Genomic DNA, 20964 nt, shown 5'->3' on the forward strand with positions numbered 1-20964 from the left:
TGACTTGTGGGTGCCGCAAAAACAAGTGACAGCTTCCCTTCCCAGAAACCCCTTCAGTGAAATAAATGGAAAAGAGACTGGAGACTCAGCTACATTGGCAAAGAAAGAACACTTCATATGTGTTGTTTATGCATTCTAACACTGTGACACCAGCTGGCGCTGTGGAGTTCCGTTTTTGCCAGCCTGATTTCTCATACAAAGTTTACAGTGCGTTTAACTGAAACGCTTCCTGATGTGTCTAGATCCAGCCTGAGTCTCCATTTCCCCATCTTTTGAAAAACCAGCTGCTTGTGAAGGGTCCTTCTGGAAATCTGATGCCCTTCATGCTAACTCAGGCATATCGTCACACCTGTAGGATCTCTGGAATGATCTACAATAAAGGAGCGCTCTAATGTGGGTAGGGTCTCCCTAGGTGAAATCCTACACCTGAAGCTCTTATATGGACTGTACATTTGGGCTTTTGAGAAAGGCGCCCCTTTGCGTTAGGGATGTGAAGTGACAACAAGAATTGCATTATTTCTGTAAGCAGCTTCATCTGTTTCAGGGCAACTCTGTGTCATTTTGATTCAATTTCTTATTCGGGTCCAAATCTGATCTGTTAAACCTGAAGCTGCTTTGCCCTTGGTGAGTGTAATGGGGAATCAAAAAGCTGCTTATAAGGGTTTGTTTGTTTTCTTTCTTTTCACTTAAGTGGATGAAGAGTGGATGGAGCCTGCCAAATTTCAGGCTGTGCATTGAAATTCTGGGGACAGCTGAGGCCATAGAGGAAATCAGAAACTTAGGGAGTCCCTGATGTGCTTTGTGGATTGTGCAATCTGACTCAGGAACGTGAGCCCCTGGTCAGAATCACCCTGGGATTTTTTATGTTACTCGGAGTATACACATAGCCAATGCGCAGTCCTCTGTGCACTCCAGGAAAATGCTGCAACTCTCCAGTGCCATGTGAGGAGGGAGTCCGATGAGTCTCTCGATTTGATGAACCTTTAAATTCTGCAGAGACGTGGAGAGAATAAAATTGTACTTTTAAATTTGTTTAAAGGTAGTTCTTAAGTTTAGAATTTCAGAACAAGGTATTTCTGAATTTAAAGAGCTTGTAGATTTTTCAAGTTCATGAAGTATTTTACTTCCAAACAAATGGAGCTAAAATAAAAGCCTTGTGCCAGTAAGCACCAAAGTCTGCTCTCTTTGTTTTGGTGGGTGAGGAAGGTGACAGTTTCAGCATTTCATATTCTGCACCTATACATGTTCCAAAATGATTCTGGTTTGTTTCTGCATAAGGAAAGTTTGGATATGATCCTTTTCATGGTGGGGCAAGCACAATACGATACAGATCAGTTGTCTTTGGTCTGTGTGTCTCTGTGTTACATAATTTCTTCTTTTCCCTTTCCAGGACTGACAGCTATTCCCCAGGTATTTAAAATGGAGATTTCCTTCAACCCCAGTGATAAAAACACATATGAGAAGTTCACGAAGCCCATGGATGCATTTCTGAAGGCTTATGAGTTTAATCAGGAGCAAGATGCAGATTTTGAGCTTGAGTCTTGTGCCAGTGAGTAGATTTTATTTGCACATAACTTTTGTTTCTAATGTATTTGCTTTTAGTCTGGATCATCTAAAGTGCTGCTGGTGCCTAGCAACCCTTGCCAGTAACTTTTCCAGTCAGACTCCGGAAAAGGGAACTCCCTTTTATTTAAGCGAATAACTCAGTTGATTCCCCATCCACCATATGTGCTGTGAGCCGCCGAGAGTGGCTGGGGAAACCCAGCCAAGTGGGTGAGGTATAAATAATAAAATTATTATTATTACGACCCCAGCAACAAACTGTAACTATCTCCTCATGCTTCAGTAATCCTGGCTCCGCTGAAGACAATATGGCTTGAAATAACCTCAGCAAATACCCTGGATTTCCTTAGCCCCTGGTGGTGGTTGGTACGATAGCACTGATCTGTAATGTTTTGGGTTGGATGGAGACACCAGAACCCTGCAGTTTTGCTATAGATTCATTATATATTTGCCAACACAGCAACTGAAAAGACCAGGCTGTAAGAAGCAAAGGAGACCACCTAGCTAGCAATGCTCACTGTGTTTTGGATTGAGGGATCCAAATACTTAGTAGGTTTGGGGACCCCCACCCCTAGTCAGGGGTCCAGGCATGTTTGCCACAGTTCAGAGGGGAACAACTGAGGGGAGGCAACTGCAGGGCAAAACTGGTGGGTACGAGGGAAAAGATAGGTCTTCCCCTTCTTGCCCACTGCTCCTTTTCTGGGAATTGCTTACCCCAGAGCTTTCCATCCTTTCTGGTGGCAACCCAGATCTCAGATCTTGTCTGGTTGCCAGAACATGGCCATTTTATAAGAGATGGTGGGTCTGCGTACCACAGAACTGTCCACACTTTGCTCATCTGAGAGGGCTGAGTCAGCACTCTGCCTGCTTGCACAACAAGACTTGCTAGCATAAAGCTTGCCTGAGAGGGGTTAGGGATGAGCTTATTACCTTGTCCACTTGGTGCCTGCTCAGGCAAACCAGCCCCATCAGTTGAGAATTGTGCACCTAAAGTAAACCTCTTTCAGTTTTAAAACTAGTGAAGTCCTTCCATGGTAGTGTTTGGGGACAGTAATTTTGTTTGCTGCACCACCTTAGCTTGATGGCGCTGGTAAACCCCAGGCTGTGTACACAATATATCTGTAAGGGACACCCCCCCCCCAAGGGATTTTGGGCACTGTGCTTTCTTAAGGGTTGCTGGGAATTGTAACTCTATGTGAGGCGTAAGCCACAGCACCTAGAATTCTGCAAGGGAAACTTATTTGTTTTTAATATCAAGGTATATTGTGTATGGAGCCAAAGTATCCAGTGAACATCTGGAAGGCACTGTAGGATTAACACAACAGCCCATGTTGGTGATGAAGCCGCATGTCTTGTGACCTTCATAGAATAACTATTAAGGGCAAAGGAGCTCTGTTCTCTGTAGGATCTGGTAGACATGTGACAGGCCTCTCTGAAATGAGACAGAGCTCCTGTGATCCCCAAGCAGTTAGCTCGTGCATGCAGTCCTTTTTAAACACACCATGATCTAGGAAAATGGCATGATCAATACTGCACATGTCACAGAGAGACTTGGTGTACATGTCTGCAGGCTGTGTGTTTTGGTACCCGGCAGCTGCAAGCAATTTTATTAAAGCAGGAAAAATAAGTGCACGTTGGGAAATATTCAATTTTTCATTATCAGAAGTTTTCCTTAAGGCTAGGTGGATGCTTCCCATGCAAAATTATTACACTGCCTCATAATATGAAGCAGGTGTAGGATTCACCATTAGACACTTTTAGTTGGAGCCTTTAAGGTTGAATATCCCTGAGATGACTGAGGGTTGTGGCAAGCTGACCAAAATGCATATAAGCAAGGTTTTTCTTTTTCTCCTCCACTCCCCACCTCCAGCTGAACCCTCCACCCACAAAGGCGAAGCTCCTATTGACCCCAGCCTGGGCAAGAAGCCATCTTGCAGGTTCCTTCGCTCCTGGCTGGACAACTGCTCTGGGATAAATGACCCCAGCTTTGGTTACAAAGACGGCAAACCATGTGTCCTCATCAAACTCAACAGGATTATGGGCTTCATACCAAAGGCAAGTGCTGCTAGGCCTGTTTTTAAAGGAAGGGGGTAAGGAAAAAGGTGGGAATTGGTAACACAACCACATAGGAAAAAGGAGGGTGCTGGGGGAGTCTTTGATTGTCTTATCTTCTACAAGATTGCTTATATCTACGGTATTGTTCTGTCAATAAGATGCCCCCATGTATTTTGGGGGACTCCATTTTAAGAAAACGAGGGGAGATGGCCCCAAGTTGTTGAGCTTCTCCCCCCACGCAGCTGCGGGCAGGAAACTCTCCCTAGATCGTTTTCCGCTCGCTGCGGCATCAGGGGAAGTTACGCTCCTGCCAACTGGCTGGCTGGCGGGGCCCCGCTTCTCACCCCCATGCCACTTTCCATGTGGACTACCCCAGTTTTTGGACATGATTTTTGAGTCGAAAAACCTCGGAAAAATACGCTACTTTCCATTTTCTTGTCTCTGCCACTGATCTCAAATAAACACCTGGTGGCTGCTTGGACTCTTCTTACCAGTGGAAACACTGTTCATCTTCTCGTCACACAATGGGGTGACCACTAGACTGGAGGCCCTGCTGGCTTTTAAAATACTGATCATATGCTTTTTTGCCAGGAGACCAAACTTGTGTTCCACTGGCAAGTGGCGGTGAGGAGGGCTGCTTACTAGACCAGCCATGTAGCAATTAAGAGGATTCTCAAACTTTTTCTGGATATTTTTTCATTTGCTTCACTCCGGGTCTGTGAGCAGTATTTGGAGCTTATGTGTCCGCTGATGGAAAATCATGCTTACGTTGGCTGATTTGAGACTGTGGACCCAGCTCTTCCTCACAAATCTACTAGCCTTCCCCTATATGGCAAAGAAGAGCTCAAATAAATAAAAGCCTTTGTTAGTTTTAAAGTAGTTTCTGGATTAGAAAAGCACAAGTGGGGGAAATATGCTTTAATTATTTTAGTTACCACCTTTTCTTCTAAGGATTTTGAGGTGGTGTGCATGAGTCTCACCTCCCCATTTTATGCTCACAACAACCCTGTGAGGTGGGTTTCTCTGATTTTTTTCCTGTCTATGCAGGTTCTGTAGACTTGTTTTCTTTTAATTTACAAACTGTAGGGCTCCTATTTTAATTTTAGTTTGCCCCATTTCACTTCCAAACTGATAGTCACTTGACCATCTTAACTGGCTTCTGGAGGGTATATTTGGCAAATACACTTATTGGAGAAAGGAGTTTGTCTTTTAGCAAGGGTTTTGAAGTTGGTTTAAACCATTTGTAATGTGCTTGTTTTCCTCTTAGCCTCCACTCAATGACTCCATCCCACCTGAGGTGAAGGCAAGATTCAACCCTTATATCATTCCTGTTCACTGCGCTGCTAAGGTAAAATAGTTCAAGTTCTTACCGTAATTTGTTGTAGATGGGGCTGCCCTTGAAGACTGTCCAGAGACTGCAGTTAGTTCAAATATACAACTGCTTGCCTCTAAATTGGGATCCTATCTCACCAGTTCTTGAGCAGCTACATTGGCTTCTGCCCTACATCTGGGCACCTCATTCACAGTGATGCTTTTGAAACCCGTATATGGCTTGGGCCTGGGAGACCTGCAAGACTGCTGCCTCTATATCCACGTAACCATACATTATGATCTCCCTTGGAGACTACTGCCACCATCAGAGGTGAGGCAGGTGGCAACTAGAGGCCCTTCTCTGTAGTGACACCCTAGCTCTGAAAATCTGAAATACCTAGCATTTGTGTAACAAGCATTCATCATGGCAGGAAACCCTGGTCAAGTCCAACAGTGAAATGAATGCAGGTTGCTGAGCAGGAGTACTTTGCAGATAGAGAAAGGTGCTTGCTCAGTGCTAGAGCTTTGTGTTCAAAAGGTCCCACGTGACATCTCCATGTGAAGCTGGGAACCTAAACAGACTGAAATCCTGGACAGTCAGGGCCAATCAGGGCCAGCAATACTGAACTAGGCTGAGCAATTACTTGACCTGGTATAAGGCACCTTCCTATGTTTGCTCTCCTATATGTTGTTTGCATGCAGGTTAGCTTTTAAATGGACTCCTTGCCATCTCTCCTCTTACTTGCTTTGAGTGATTCACTGTCTGCCCAAGCAAAGCAGTATCACTCAATACCAAGATAAAACAGCTGTTGCTTTTTCTAAAAGTAGAGACTCAAACAACACCCAACGGAGAGAACCCAGCCCTTTGTTTTTCCGTTAGGAGCCGAGACCTGATACCAGAAGTGTCGACAGCTCCTGTCATGAGAGAATGTCCTTCAGTTGAAGCCAAACCAAGTCAAAATCTCTCCTCTTCTCTGCCCAACAGGAGTTGGAGTGAGATCACTAAACACTGTCCCTTTCCAGCATGTGGAAAAGAAGAGAGGGATGCAGGGAGAGGGGCAGAGAAAGAAATGCAGAATGGGTCCGTGTAGAAAAAGAGCGTGTGCTGGGTAAAAGGCAGCAACAAACCTCACCCTGAAAATGCCTAACCCAACCTCACGACTTGATTCCAGTTGCCACACTTGTGTACGAGCTGAGAGATCTTGAGATGGCATGTTATGTAAATGCTGAGAATGGGGAGTGGGGCTGTGGGAACATGTGTGCTAGCTCTATTTTGTTGTTCTTGTCACTCTGCATGAGTTGGGAGGGCTACTGCCTCAAACAAGTACTTGTAGGGGCCCCACCTGCTTTTCATAACCCTGGGAAATCAGTGTTCTGAAACGTGTGGGGCTTCCACAAGAGCAAGAGGCTCCCTGCTTCAGATTGTCCTCCAACTTGTGCAGTGGAACAAAGAACTGAGAGGGTGGAGCTGGTGCACTCATCACTGCAGCCCACCCCTCAAGTATTTAATTAACACACCATCATAATTCCTGAATAGGGCTATTAGCACATTTTGAAAGGGATGGAATGCTGAACACAGAAGAGCACTGTTGGATTGGACAGTCTAGTCCAGGCTATTTTATTTCCTTCAGTGGCCAACCAGGTGTTTCTCAGAATCTCTTAAGGAGAGCAGAAACGCAACATGGTCCTCTCTGGTGTGTTCAGCTGAATGTTTGTGTACACAAGGAAGGCTTTCTTTTCTACAACTGGAAACCCTGGAAAGACAGGATTCCCAGTTGCACAGTTGTCAGTGTGTGGACTTTCCAGATGTTCAACTGAATGCAAGAAAGTTTGGATTAAGGACAGTGGCAGTGACCCCCACTTGTCCATTCCTTCATGCATTCCTCATGACATGGGGAGCTGTTCTTCCATCACTGTGGAAGTGGCCATCGCTGGATCTTCTGGCATGCTGCAAGTGAGGCCAAGGCAATCCATCTAAGGAGACATTAGCCTTCACTCATTCCACAGTTGTAATCACTCGAATGTGTTGGAAAGGTACATAGAAAACTCAAGTGACTTTTCAGTGGGACAGTCTGTTTTTCACAATGTGAGCTTTAAGTCATGACCAAATAGTGAACAATAAAAATATGGTACGCAGAGCATGCAGAATGCGGAATTTGCAAGTGACTTCTCCCTTTCGTTCCTTCAGAAAGAGGAAGACATTGACAGAATTGGCACCGTGGAATATTACGGCATGGGTGGCTATGGCGGCTTTCCTCTTCAGTACTATCCGTATTACGGCAAGCTCCTCCAGCCCAAGTACCAGCAGCCCCTTGTGGCCGTGCAGTTCACCAACCTGACGTCTGATATTGAAGTGCGTGTCGAGTGCAAGGTCTATGGTCAGAACATCCACTACAGTGACAAGGATCGTTTCCAGGGACGTTTTGATTTGAAATTTGACATAAAAAGCAGCTGATCGCAAGCACAGTTTCTTTCTTCTCTCTCCTCTTAGCCATTTAAAAAAGTATAAAAAAGACAAAAACCTACTAGTCTTGAACAAAACTGTCATACGTATGGGACCTACACGTAATCTATATGCTTTACACTAGCTTTCTGCATTTAACTAGGTTAGAATGTAAACTTAAAAGTGTAGCAATAGCAACAAAGATATTTATTCTACTGTAAATGACAAAAACAAAACAAACACAGAATTGAGCCTTGGGACATGCCCATTTCTACTGTAAATTATTATTCCATAACTGACTTGTAGTAAGCAGTGTTTCTGCCCCCTAAATATTGCTGCCTTGTGAGTTTTATTTAGTGTACAGTACTATAGGTGCATTACTCCAATCATTTTTCAAGCCATGTATTATTGTACCTGTTTTCTACTTTCTGTGAGCAAATATTTGCTGTCCAAGGTGTAAATACTCAGTGGGACTAAAACTGGCATGGTACTTTTAATTATTATATTTTTGTTCATTTTTAAAATGGTAAAGGCCCACTTGTGAGATTATTCAGCAGCACTCCATAGAGCCTCCCCCCCTTCCTCCCTGTAGCCTTAGGACTTTTAGTGTGGTGGCAGGGAAAATTACCTTGACTTTGAAGCAACGCTAAGGAGCGTAGGTGATTATGTATTGTGCTTTATAGCGAATGTTGTCTTTCTATCTCTCTCTCTCTACTCCCCCTCTCCCCGCACCCGTTCTGAAGTTGTGTGAGAAATCTGAGTCAGCCTATCACTCTCATCAGTGACAGGAATAATTATTTTGCTTTGTATATTTTCTTTTCCTGCTAGAGGCATCATATGCAGTGGTGCTGTCTTTATTGAATGTTTTAACCATTTCCATGGTGGAAGAATTTTATATTTATGCAGTTGTACAATTTTATTTTTTTTCTGCAAGAAAAAAAGTGTAATGTATAAAAATAAACCAAAGCCACATGTTTGAAAATAAATCTTTATTTTGAACTTTATGAAAAGCAATGCAGTTACCCCCATCAACTGGTGTTAAATGTTGTCTAAAGTGCAAACCTCTATGTTCTAACATATGTAATAGCCAGGAAAATACAGTGCTCTTGTTGATCTTGTATTTCAGTCAGGTTAAAACATTGGTCAATAAATGAATAAACACACATCTTCCATCCTGTGGCTTGTTTTTTGTAAGCCCCATAATTCTGCCGTCTCTAGTTAGTTGTCCAAGATGTTGAAAAAATACTGGACCTATGAAGAGAAACAAACTTATTGCAGACCATGAGTTATTTACAAAGCTGTAGTCGAAACTGTAACCTGAATAACCAGCTAAAAACGTCCTTTGCATTTCATGCACACTGTTTCGAAACCGGCTAAAATATGGCCTATGGCCATAAACGACATGTTCTGGTTGGAGGAGGTTAGTGCTTTGCCTCCATTGCAGAGTGTAGGAAGACATTTGTTAGCAGGAAATGAGCAAACTCCTTCTCGTGTGTCACAAAATTAGATTTGTGTCCCCAAAGGAGCCAAACTAGCACATGCTAACTGATTGTTCTCTAAGTCCACAAAATGGGCTTACCTTTGGGAGCTTCCTACTAGCATCTCCTGCCGCTCCCTCCCCTTCCCAAATTTGCCTCTGCAGAGTGTGGCAGGGAAAGGCACCAGTGACTGGCAAATGTGAAGGACTAGAAAAACGCTTGAAAGCATAGCTGTTCCTCGGCATGTTCAGGAATGAAGAGGGATAAGACTTTTTAAGCATGCTGAAGGTTGGGACCTACAATGCCCTCCCACTGTTAGCCATCTCTCCCCGCTCCCAAATCCTTTCCAATGATAAAATTGCTTGCAAAAGGAAGGGAGGCACCAGGAAGAGTGAGCTGGCATGACGCCCATTCTAAAGCAGAGACTGTACCAATACTGGGCTTCTGATTTGCAATGGGCTTGATCTGGAGCAGGGGAACTCTGGATTCTTCTGAGTTCAGCATTGCAAGTGTCTCTTCGTACATTACAACAGTTCCCACCCCATTCTGAAACACTAGATGTGCCATTCATTGTAAGCAGCCATTAATGGATGTTATTCAATCAATTTTGTTAAAGTCCATGCTTAAACAAAGAATGGAACAAAGTGAGCTAGGGTGGCCATTTACACCTCACCAAAAAGGGAGGATAAAGGTTATGCAAAAAATGCATAAGGTGTGTACAGATGAAAATTTAGACATAGTTACTCTTAATTTAAATAGTAGCACAATGCATCTCACTACAGCGGGGAACACTGACCAGGATTCCTGTGGGCTTTCTCTGCAGGTGGTTAAATACTGATGGGCAATTCAAGGCCCCTGCAATCCCTTCTTATGATTCCTTATCTTTAAAATGGACTTGCATCAGCAAGCCCTTCAACTAAAAGGCCTGTCCTCTGAAGTAAGACACATGGATACAACTCTTGAAACAGTTGGTTTATGGTCTCTTTCTTAGTGAAAGAAGTAAGTACCATTTACTTAATACAGTTTTACCAATCCTTTTCAGGTGTGGACTCTCACAGGTAATTTCCAAAGAACTAGAAAGTGGTGAGCTGATAAACCAGTCTCCCAATCGTAACTGCTGGCTCTTGTGCTGAGCTCCTGCTCCTACTAAGGTAAAAAGCAAAAGGAAGACCTAGACTGACAATTATTTTAAAGGATTGGATACCAGAAGCTAGTATTGTAACCAAGGGAGCTGATCTCTGGGAATCCCACATGACACAACCCCCTTGGCACAGAAATTTATACCCTGTTTCCTCCAAAACCTTCCACGCAAACTTTCCTGTTCCCGTATCTAAGAGAGAATTAATGGCTTTGCTTTTATCGCTCATCATCTCACCTTGGAGAACACAAAGTTGCCCTGCAGCATAGGAACGAGCGTCATTTTCATACTTGCTACCCTCCAGTCATCCGGGAAGTTTACATAGTTGTGCAACCCATAATAAAACCTGTTACAAAAGTCCTAACCATACCACTGGTGCGTACAATTATCTCCTGAACAGTGTGTGCCCTAAAAGCAGTGAGAGGTCAGATGCAAGACTCAAAGAAAAGCAAACACTTCAGAGAAGTGGAAACAGTGTTGCACTAAAGGCTGTGGTTAATCCCGTAAATGCTAGGAAATAATACTGAAACCTAGTTGGGAAAATTTCAGGGCTGAATCCCCCAAATAATAAAACTGTTAAAACAGAAGTGGAGGACAGATACTGGGCGCTGTCTACAACGGCAAAGGTGTCTACAAAGGTCTTTCAACACCTTTGAAAAGTAAAGCAGGAATCCTTGCCACAACCTGAATTCTGCTATCAGGTGCATATTCGATAAGTGATGCTCTTTCATGCCTCAGCACAGGCATGAGGCACTTCAAGACCAAGGGGCCAATTGAGACCATCTCTCTTTGGCCCTCAGGAATCTCCACAAGCCACATCTCTCTCCAGCTCACATCATTCACCATTCCTGTTCTGCACTCTCCTCAAATGCTTGCCTGGATGAAGGATGGAGAGTTGAACCTCCTGACTTTTAACATAGTCTATATACAAAGGTAAGAGCCACAACCATTGCTCCGCCCCCTTTTGCATGTGGCCCCACCCACCTCTGAAATGTTTACCTTGGAAGTGTGTCTAAAAGAGAAGGTGACCCCTCTGGCTAAAAAAATCTTTCCCTACTCCTGCCTCAGAGGAATTTAAGGCAGGATTACAGCACTATTCCACCAAGGATGATTACACTTCTTCAAACTGTATGAATTCCCACAGGTCCATCCTGCCCACAAATCCAGCAACTGATGGCAGCTACTCTCAGCCCTGGCAAATCTGCACCATCCATCTACCTAGCCATTGCTGCTCCTACCACCTAGTCAATTTCTTCAGTGCTAGGTGCTCCTTCCTATACATGCAGGAATGAAACATCCTGGATTGCTCTATTAGGGACTGTACTTCAAACTTGCACCAGTCTCCCCCATCCACTGACTTGTAAAGGGCAATGAGGGAATATCCTGAAAGCTGGAAAACCATGGCGGTCATGGTGATGTGGAGGCCCACTTTCCTGAGCTGCAGACCCTGGAGATAACAGGGTCTACAGCAAGGGGGAGCATGTGTCCCACATGCCTTCTCTAGATTACAGTTCCTACACAAACAGAAGGAGTAAAGTATTCAGCTAACCTGTATGTAGAGAAAAATCCAACAAAAGTTTTGGGTTAGTTTATTTTTAAGGCTTTTGGGATTTGTGGGAGAGGGCATGCTAGGGATGCTTCATTTCAGAAGCACCAATTCTACAACAGGTGGATTTTGTTATTTCTTAAGCTTGCACCCTTTAAAAGTATCAAAAGATATTTCAAACATGTTATCGAGGGTATCACAAATATACATCAACTATGGAATAGAGAACTTGATGGCCAATGGTCTGACTCCTACTCCACAACTAAATCATTACCCTCCAAAAAGATTCAGGTAAGAGTTATTGGACACGGTACACATTTCCAGTCATCTGTGACCCAAAATGGAAGGAAATTATCAGATAAAAGCCTCCAGAATGCACTATTAAAAAGCCAGCCAGTCCTGTTCTGAGGCAGCAGCTGCAGATATGCCTGCAATTCACCAATTGCTATTTCTGGCAGGTCATTCTGGCACTTTTATTGCACTGAATCAGAACAATATATCCAACTTTTATTGAGTTGCAATTCCAGAGTCTTAGAATTCCTAAGGGGCTGTCCACTTTAAAAATAAATGAGACCCAACATACTCCTTTTGTCTACCATGCCTGTTCTGTACAAAAGTGTGAACCTGTTCGGAGCCACTCCAACCCCCTTGAGCTACTGGAGGGCTACCTCAACATTAATATCTCACATTTCCTCCAAGGAACTGAGGGCACCATATACAATTTCTCTTTCCTCTATTTTATGCTCGCAACCACATTGTGAGGTATGTTAGGCTAAGAGAGAGTGACTGGCCAAGGTCACTCAGAGAGATTAATTGCCAAGTGGGGATTTGCCATCCTAAGTAAAAGTTTAACCTGTACAGCTACATGAAGTAGAAAATTACTTCAGGAAGGAAGGAAGGAAGGAAGACGTGAGATTCTCAGGATTCTAATATGCGTTTGTAAAGTGTACAAAAGGTTTTTGGAGACTGCATGAATCCAGAACAGATCATGCATAATCATTTTTGCCCAAGCTTGGTTTGTAAAGTTTCCTCAGAATGCTTATACAAGAAAGCATGGGTAAAACAAAGAAACTGTGATATTTAGAATGTGGGAAAAAACCCCACCACAATTCTCTCTCAGACAAGTTGTGAAGATGATGATTTTCATGCCTTAACCACACACTCAACTTGAAGAAATACTATGAAACAAAACTGCTGCATTAATTAACATTGTCTAACGAGCACATACATTGTTAGAACAGTTGCACTCATATTTTATTTATTCTAAATATTACATGCATTTTTCTACTTGAAAGTACGAAGTAGTTAACAAGATTGAAAACATGACAAAAAGCCACATGAAGCAATAAAATTACTCCACACACTATAAAAAGCAAAGGAACAAAAACGAGTCCACACATAAACCAGCAAACAGTGAACCAAAGTAATAGAAGAAATCAGTAAGAAGTGTATCTTTTAGCATTTCTGCAGGCTATTTCCTAGATATTTTCTTTTTATTATTTAAAGGTGAGGTCCAAAAAGATGGTATGATGAAAACTGTAGATCATACGAGCTGTATGTTTGAACATGAAATGAGATGGAAAGTTTCATGTCTACTGCCTTCACCAGCACTCAAAATGCCCCTCTTCACTAAACAGCAAAAGAATTTTGTGTGGGATTTTGCCCCTAGTAAATGGCTGTATTGCAACAGCAGCATCACCAAATGACAGGGAGAAACAATGGCCTTGTTCTTAATTATTTAAAGAGAGGAAATGTGGTACGAAGGACCAGCCTGTGATAAACAGGACGCTGCTACTTTAAATAATTGATTCTCCTGTTTTACAAATATGATGGCCCTCTGAAAAGGTGAGTTAAATTCCAAACTGCTAAAAGGTTGGCTGGATAGTCACCCAGAAGTTAATATGTAACAGAACCCTTAGGCTGTAATCCTATGCCCACTTACCTAAAAGGAAGCCCAACTGAACTCAATGGAACTTACTTCTGAGAAGACAATTACAGCATTGCACTGCAACTGAATACTAGGTCAAGAAAATGTAGGCTTGAAGCCATTTTTATACATTGTATAGTTAAACATTCTCACACTTTATAGTTTTTTATTGCAAATAAACCACAGTGCAGTGAAAATTTAAACTTGCATCTTTCAATAAATTTGAATTCTTGCGATTCTGCATTTTATTGCAGATTTTATAATGAGAAAACAAATTACGTACAGCAACAGTGATAGAATGAGCAAGATCATAACCCAGCTTTCATTGGGGGGGGGGAATTGCCAGCTCTCATTAACGCAGAGACATATATTCAGAATTTCCATTTATTTATGTGTAGCTCACCGTATGGCAATGAAAGTTAAATGAGGCAGGTTCAGAAATGTTGCTTAGGGCTTGTGCTAGGCCAGGAAAATGTTTAACCTGGGTGGGGGGAGTCCAAATGAACAGCTGCTCCCCCTTTTCATATCACAAATCTGTTTCTGAAACTTCTTTCCATTTCAAAGGCATTTTATCAGGCAGCATCACTCAATATCCTGCAGAACAGCCACTGTCACAACAGTCAGCCAGCCAGCCAGCCTTTGCTCCTGCGCCCCACCACAGGTCCATTCAAAAGTAAATCCCATTGAGTCCAGGGTCTCTTACTCCCAGCAGAGGTCAATTTAGGACTGCACAACTGGCTCCCCTGCATAGGGTGCCAAACAGAGAGGGCATCATCCTGCCTCCTTCCCAAAGCCTAGTTAGTGCTTTCCCAACTTTGGGAAGGAGACAGGATTGCTCCAGGACCCTGCCAAAGCTTTACACTTCCTTCCCAAAGCCGAAGGCCTTGACTAGCCAGCTTTGAGAAGATGGTGCGAGGGGAGGGGCAAGGAAGACAGCAAATTTTGGCCTCACACAGGATGCCATATTCCCAAGGTCCGCCCCTGCTCCCAGGTATGTGGGTATAGGATGTCAGCCTTCAACTGATAAAAGCTTACTATTTTTCTTTAAATATCTGCCCAAAGGTTGATTCGGTAAAATGCGTGATGTGAAGAGGGCTTACTTGCTGTTAAATTCTTTTACATCTCTCATATATAGGAAGATGAAACATAATTGCTGGAGTTGGAATTGGACACCCACTCCACGTTGCAAAATTTATCAGGGCATATCATACCAGCTTTGGCACTGTTTCATATGATGAATGCAACCAAGCACACTTTCATTCCAAATTACGTATTTTAAATCAGAAGCAAGTACCAAAGAAGAACAAGTTGTTTCTACAGAGGAAGCAAAGGAGATGAGCTGTAAAAACGTCACATTCAGCACTCAGAACCTTTAACGTCAACATTCATCACTGAGCATGCTTCAAACTTGGCTAAAGTAAGTACATTATAAGGCTGTGAAAAGGTGTGAGCAGTGGTTCAGGCAAAGGACTCCAAAGGACCTGGGCACTGGCAAACATCACTGATGAAAACTGTTACAGTGTGCTAAATGTACAGAACAAGGAGTGCTGGCACACACAAAGCTCAGAGGCCAAACTGCTCTGCTTTGGGAGAGTCCAATAACTAGCATTTTGCATTTCTACAAAGTGAGGTAGTGAATCGTGGCACCAGCACTCCTTGTCACATTTACATTCATTTCACAATTTCTCTTCCTACTCATCCTTCATTCCCCAAAGATGATCGCCCTTTTGGTGACCATGATTCAGGAAGCACTGGTTCTGCCTGCTATTTTGAAAAACAAAAACTGATCACATGAAAATGAGCTGACACAGACACACTCTGGGGGTCTGAGCTTCTACAATGATTCTTTTGGAGTAAAATACAATAAATCATTAAACAAATGGCTACTTACCATGGAGTGCATGTAAGCACTTTGTGAACCTGTAATCTGAACATTACCACCATTTTACTTCCATTGATTATTAATTAAAGTAAGGATATTTGGCAATTTTTTCCTCTCCATTAGACAGGATTTTTTTTTAAAAAAAAAACCTGGTTTGCCAAGCAGTTACACTGACACAGTGGTAAGTTGGCACTTAAATAGACCTAGTTGTCTCTGCATACTACAAACTTCATCCAAATCCTGCTTCATCTCAAAGGTGGCTCAGTGAAATCTACTGCAGAGCTTCTGGCCTGGAATGCATTTAAGAGCACACACTGTTCTCCCTCCCACCACCATCTCAAGCATGGATCTACACAGCTCTACCACAATCTGTCCCCGTGTCACAACAGCTGTGCTGATATAGCAACAGTTTTTAAAGCGCTAGCTTATTTCAAGGATGGCAAGGAGCGTCTCCCTTCATTTTACGCATACTTGTGGCATATCCTGAGTGCAACATATTCATGACAGTTGTTGGGATATGCCTGAAAAAGAAAAAGAAAACTTCTCATAGTTCCAATCTGCTGCATGGAACAGCTGTTTGGAGCAGATGGGGAATTTGGGGGGGGGGGGGAGAGTGTCTATATGAACTGTCTTGCTATAGGAATCCAATTGGCATAGTTCAGCATATGAAACTGGGCCAGATTACTGAAATCTTGCTATATGTTGTTTTATTTCATATAAAATCACACCAAGTGATTTTCCATTTAATTAATTTTCTGATAACAGAACTTGAAATCTAGCCTCACAGACTACTGGTTTACAGTGACTTTCTATGGTACTCTGCAATAGCACATGAGAAATTTGCAATCCAATTAGAGCATTCCCTCTTTGGGAAGAAAAGTTTGCATTATAGGGTTTGCCGAGAGTTTGGAAAATGAAACTATATAGAGCACCACTGGGAATTTGGATTACTATTGTTATTATTACTGTACTGTTTATCATATTTACTGAGGTGACACAATTACTCCTGGGTGCCCTCTCCCACTTTGTGCAGCTCGCTTGGCTCCCTAGTATACTCTAGCACTTAAGAGTGAGAAAACAAGTGGGAAGGCGGCTCAAATGCGGGTGGAAGAAAAAGCCAGTGAAATGCAATCAAATATTGGTGAGGGTTCATCATTGAGCCTCCTTAGTTGCAGTGAAGGCAGCAAAGAAGGCTTATTTTGCTGCCTCCATTGCATCCTCATTGTGTCATCCAGCAGAACTTCTCCAGGTAGTTTGAAAAGCATTTTGAGGATAGAATTGTTTGCATCTGCCAGGACCTTGACTTCACTGTTACAGCAGATGAATCTTGAGAAGATTCCAAATGTAGTTAAGACTCCAACTCCCATCAATTCTCAATTATTGCCATGCTGGCTGGGGCTGATGGGGGTTGGAGTGCAACAACTTCTGGAGGACTTCAGGTTGCCCAACTCTGATCTACAGAAACATTTTTGATTAAAGACACATGGATATAATGGTATTTGTTTCCTTCAAGAGTGACTTTATCCGGGGTAGCTGACCTATAGCTCTCCAGACATTGCTAGACTCCAACTCCCATCAGCCCCAGTCAGCATAGTCAACAGTGAGAAATGATGGGACCTGTAGGCTAGCAACATCTGGCCTATATGTACTCCCCATAATGTGTAGAAAAATCTTTAAAAGTGTGCATACATCACCTCAGTATTGGTGTACTTTTGCATACTTAAAAAAATAAAAAATTAGCTGACACTGTATCTGGAACCTACTTCACAATTACAAATTTTCAAGGTTAATTGTGACTGCACTGAATTCAAAGTTCAGTTATGTGCCTTAAAAAAAAATCAAAGAAGGAAGTTGCTCAAAAATGGTTCTGCCACCAATATATTCTGATATATAATAATTATAGCCCTTTATTCAGTAAGCTGAAGAGGACTTTGCAATAGGTGTGTTACTGCTTTAGCTCCACTAACACAGGAGAAAAACAGCAATTCAGTTTTTATGAATGAAATGGGCTTAATTATGGGACAGCCAATAGCTCTTTAAATTCCTTCCTTTCTTTCCTGGCTCAAATCAGTCATGTGAGGGTTATTGATTAACTTCACTGTGCTTAGTGAAGGTATTTTCAGAAGGCGGAAGAAGCCTAAAGTCCAGGGTCAAACAACAAAGGGAGAGTCACTGACAATGAAAATTTCTCTCCCGTAGGAAAGTATAAGAGGCCAATATAAAATAAAATATGAACCACAGGTCTCCTGGATGTGACATTTCAGGATGCAGTTGGGTGGATTCAATGCTTGAATGCTCTTCTTTGTAAAAGAAAACCATGCACAAAGAAAACCCTCCTGTCAAGAGTAAGGCGAAGCTAGAATGTTTCTCCTCAACTTGCTAGTTTTCAACAGACAACATTTTTTGTGTGTCATGTGGATAGTAAAGGATTTACCTACCAGCAACCCAAAGTAGTACAGTCTCAGGAGATTTCTACAATAAAAGTATACAGGAGCTAGTCCTACAACATACCTCAACTTACTGTTGCTATATTGATTACTCTCTGGGAGCACCTTCTATCTATAAATAAAATATCACCACCAACCTTCACCACCAAGTAAATGGTGCATTTCCTGCTGGATCACTGGCATTTCCAGAGTTTCCTGAGATCACATTCCAGTTTATTATATCAAATATTGGACAAACAGGATGTGTCAAGGTGGCTACAGATCTTAGCTCTCTCTTTTTAAACTTAAGTCAGTCAAATGATGCCCCTGGAGAAGGTAATGGTGTTATTTTGTTTAATTTCCAGAAACAACTGTACTGAAAAGGAAATGGTACCTTTTTCTGTACAATTGTCCCCCAAATGGAAAAGGAAGGGACGCTGTTTCCCAACCCAGGGGCATTTGAGGTTTCTATTGACAGTGTTGTACATCAGTTCAATTGGCAGCTTTTTTTTTTACTGGCTTAATTAGGTTAAAAAGAACAAATGAACAATTGCCTAGGCTGCCTCATAGTAAGAATCCCAACTGGCCTCTACCACCTGAAGTGAATGGTGATTCCACCCTATTCTTGTTGAAATTCATTTGATTGGAGGGGGCTGGAATTGAGGTAATTGAACTGAATTGGTATAATTAATGGAAGGGAAATTGATTTTGGAACCAAGTCTGGCTCATCTGGAAGGAAATTAACCAGTTAAGAACTGAAATGTGTGGTTTGGGATGAGGTTCTAATTTAATAATTGATTTGGATGGGCAATTAATTGGCTTGCCTTTTGTGAAATGTAAATTGTAGCAATGATTTTTAAAATATGCATATATACATAGACAGTAACATATTTAAATGGATAATTTATTCTGTTTATTTTATGTAAACTGCTTAAGAGTTGGTTTGTTTTTGCAATTAAGTGGTGCACAAATCCCATTAAATAAATGTAAGTAAACACAGGCAACGATCAATTTACACACGTCTGATTGAGGGGCGATTGTGCTTGGAAGTGACTCTAAGACATCACTAAAAGGGTGGATTGGGGGCAGGGCAGAGCGCCTTATATGGGGAGAATGCAATTGCGCTCATGTACTGCTTGTGGACTAACCATGGGCCTTTGGTTGGTCCCTGGGAGAAGAGGATGCTTGGATGGGGCTTTGGTTTGATCCAGCAGGGATTCTTACAGCTGCTATTCAGAGGGCAAAACATACAGGCAGCATACAACTGCAACTGAACTTCTCAAAACAGCAGGAGATTCATGACCAGCTCTCCCCCATTGCTGTATCAAGTTTGGCCCAGAGACTGCCCTCAGGATATTGAAATGTGATATAGTTTACACAGAACCGCTCCTCCTTATTGTCTTTCCAAACTGAAGCGGGGACAGGAAGAGAGATTATGGTGGGAAAAGAACATCAAAGGGTTTTTAATTACATTTCTGGGTCATGTCACTCTAATGCCCAGGACGAGAACATTCAGTTGAGAGTGTTCCTTTCCTGCTTGCTCTGAAGAGTTGCACCACAGCAAGTCTCTTACTGCTACAGCACCTTATGACAGAGTACTTTGGCATCTAATGTTAACCCAATCAACATTGCTGCTGCACAACAGCTATTTATCTGGATATGTATCCTTCTCTATCCCAACTACACTGGGCAGCTAAGAGCAGTTTAGTTGTATACATAGGTCTAGTATTATTATTTGTGTTCATATATCCAGTAACTTTTGACTGAAAAAAATAAATAAATCCAGAGTGGTTCACAAATAAAAGGGCGACACACAGCACAGCAACAACAAATAATATAAGATTATGCATTAACATGACAAAAAGGTAGTATAAACTCAAAATAGCAGCAAGGTAACAGAGGTTCAGCAACTCAAAGTGCGGCAAGAACCTATTTATGCAATATAATGAAGACCCAAAAGCCTAGGTCAATAGGTGCCACTGGTACTGACGTTCTGATAACATCTGATGCACCTCCAGAGGCAGAGAATTCCACAGGTACTTAAGCTCAAGCTGTTTAGGGCCTTCGTTGTCAACATCAACATCTTAAATTGGGTTTGGAAATATTTATTTATATTATTTATATTAATATTATTATATACCCCACCCATCTGGATGGGTTTCCCCAGTCACTCGGGGCAGCTTCAAGCACAGATAAAAACATAATAAAATGTCAACCAGTACAGTTCATGCAGAACGGGTACAATAATTTTCCAAGTTAGCATGCTGTTCAGGGCAGCATTCTGCACCAGATGCAGTCTCTGAACAGTCTTCAAGGATAGCCCCAATTAGAATACATCTAGACAGGAGGTTTCCAGTTCATTTATCACTGTGGCAAAGTTATCCCCCTTCAGGAATGGCTAGAGCTGGAAATGGACACTCCAACCTAGTTGCATAAACCAGACCTCAATCTTTGCCTGCTTTCTTCCCACAGTCTCTCACACACAGGGTGTTAAGTCTTTCATTATCACTTTAGATATGTCTAGTAGGAAGACTACTAGCTTGTGATAATGTCTAAATGTGCTTTCCACATAACGTAACGGGATTGTTGGGCAAATACCCATACTCACAAGAGTGTGGAAGATATTTTTGGAGGCCAGCAGCAACAGAATGCCTCAGAACAGAGTCTCTTATTGCCCTTAATTTTGTCAGTAAGATGTTTTGCTTACCAATTCCTCACCTGCTAAAATACCTATTTTTTTGCAGTTCTTCACAACCCAGTTCATAAGTAGTGTCAACATTTTGAATAGAGGAATGAAAACATTGCATGGATCCACCATCTCTTAACGAGTTAACTTCACTATTTTCAGTTTGCCCATATTATGTTGCAACATATTTTTAAGTATACTTAATCCGTTCACAATATGCAGATGAAGGGCTAAAACAAGGCTGCAATCTCAAGCATATTTACTGAGAAGCAAGCCCAACTGAAAGTAGGGCTTGTTTCTGATTATACCTGCTTGTGATCAGGCTGTCAGAGATAAAAACTATAGAGATGTTAGTTCCAGTGGTATAATTAAGGTTTACTCCCTCCTCATCAAAGAGTATAGAAATTGCTAATATAAAAATATGTTCTAAGCTTCCAAAAATTACCACTAAAATTTGTTTATATACCTGGCTTTTATATATACTGGTGCCATCAACTCCTCTACAGTTA

General features: G+C 42.1%; 2 protein-coding genes across 5 annotated transcripts in view; one reads left to right on the forward strand and one right to left on the reverse strand.

Annotated features, from left to right (window-relative positions):
• ATP1B1 (ATPase Na+/K+ transporting subunit beta 1) overlaps positions 1–8537 on the forward strand; it is a 33754-nt gene extending 25217 nt beyond the window's left edge. Inside the window, exons 3-6 of the mRNA XM_083500877.1 lie at positions 1391–1549; positions 3434–3618; positions 4886–4966; positions 7118–8537. Of these exons, the coding sequence (XP_083357003.1) occupies positions 1391–1549; positions 3434–3618; positions 4886–4966; positions 7118–7384 (692 nt within the window). The 3' untranslated portion in view covers positions 7385–8537. The remainder of the gene's footprint in view (positions 1–1390; positions 1550–3433; positions 3619–4885; positions 4967–7117) is intronic.
• NME7 (NME/NM23 family member 7) overlaps positions 8347–20964 on the reverse strand; it is a 68883-nt gene continuing 56265 nt past the window's right edge. For all 4 annotated transcript variants that reach the window (XM_083500869.1, XM_083500870.1, XM_083500871.1 and 1 more), the window contains one exon: positions 8347–8623. In XM_083500869.1, coding sequence (XP_083356995.1) covers positions 8591–8623 — 33 coding nt within the window. In that variant the 3' untranslated portion in view covers positions 8347–8590. The remainder of the gene's footprint in view (positions 8624–20964) is intronic.

Source organism: Podarcis liolepis, assembly GCF_965112155.1.
Source record: "Podarcis liolepis genome assembly, chromosome: 4".
NCBI classification, from domain to species: Eukaryota; Metazoa; Chordata; class Lepidosauria; order Squamata; family Lacertidae; genus Podarcis; species Podarcis liolepis.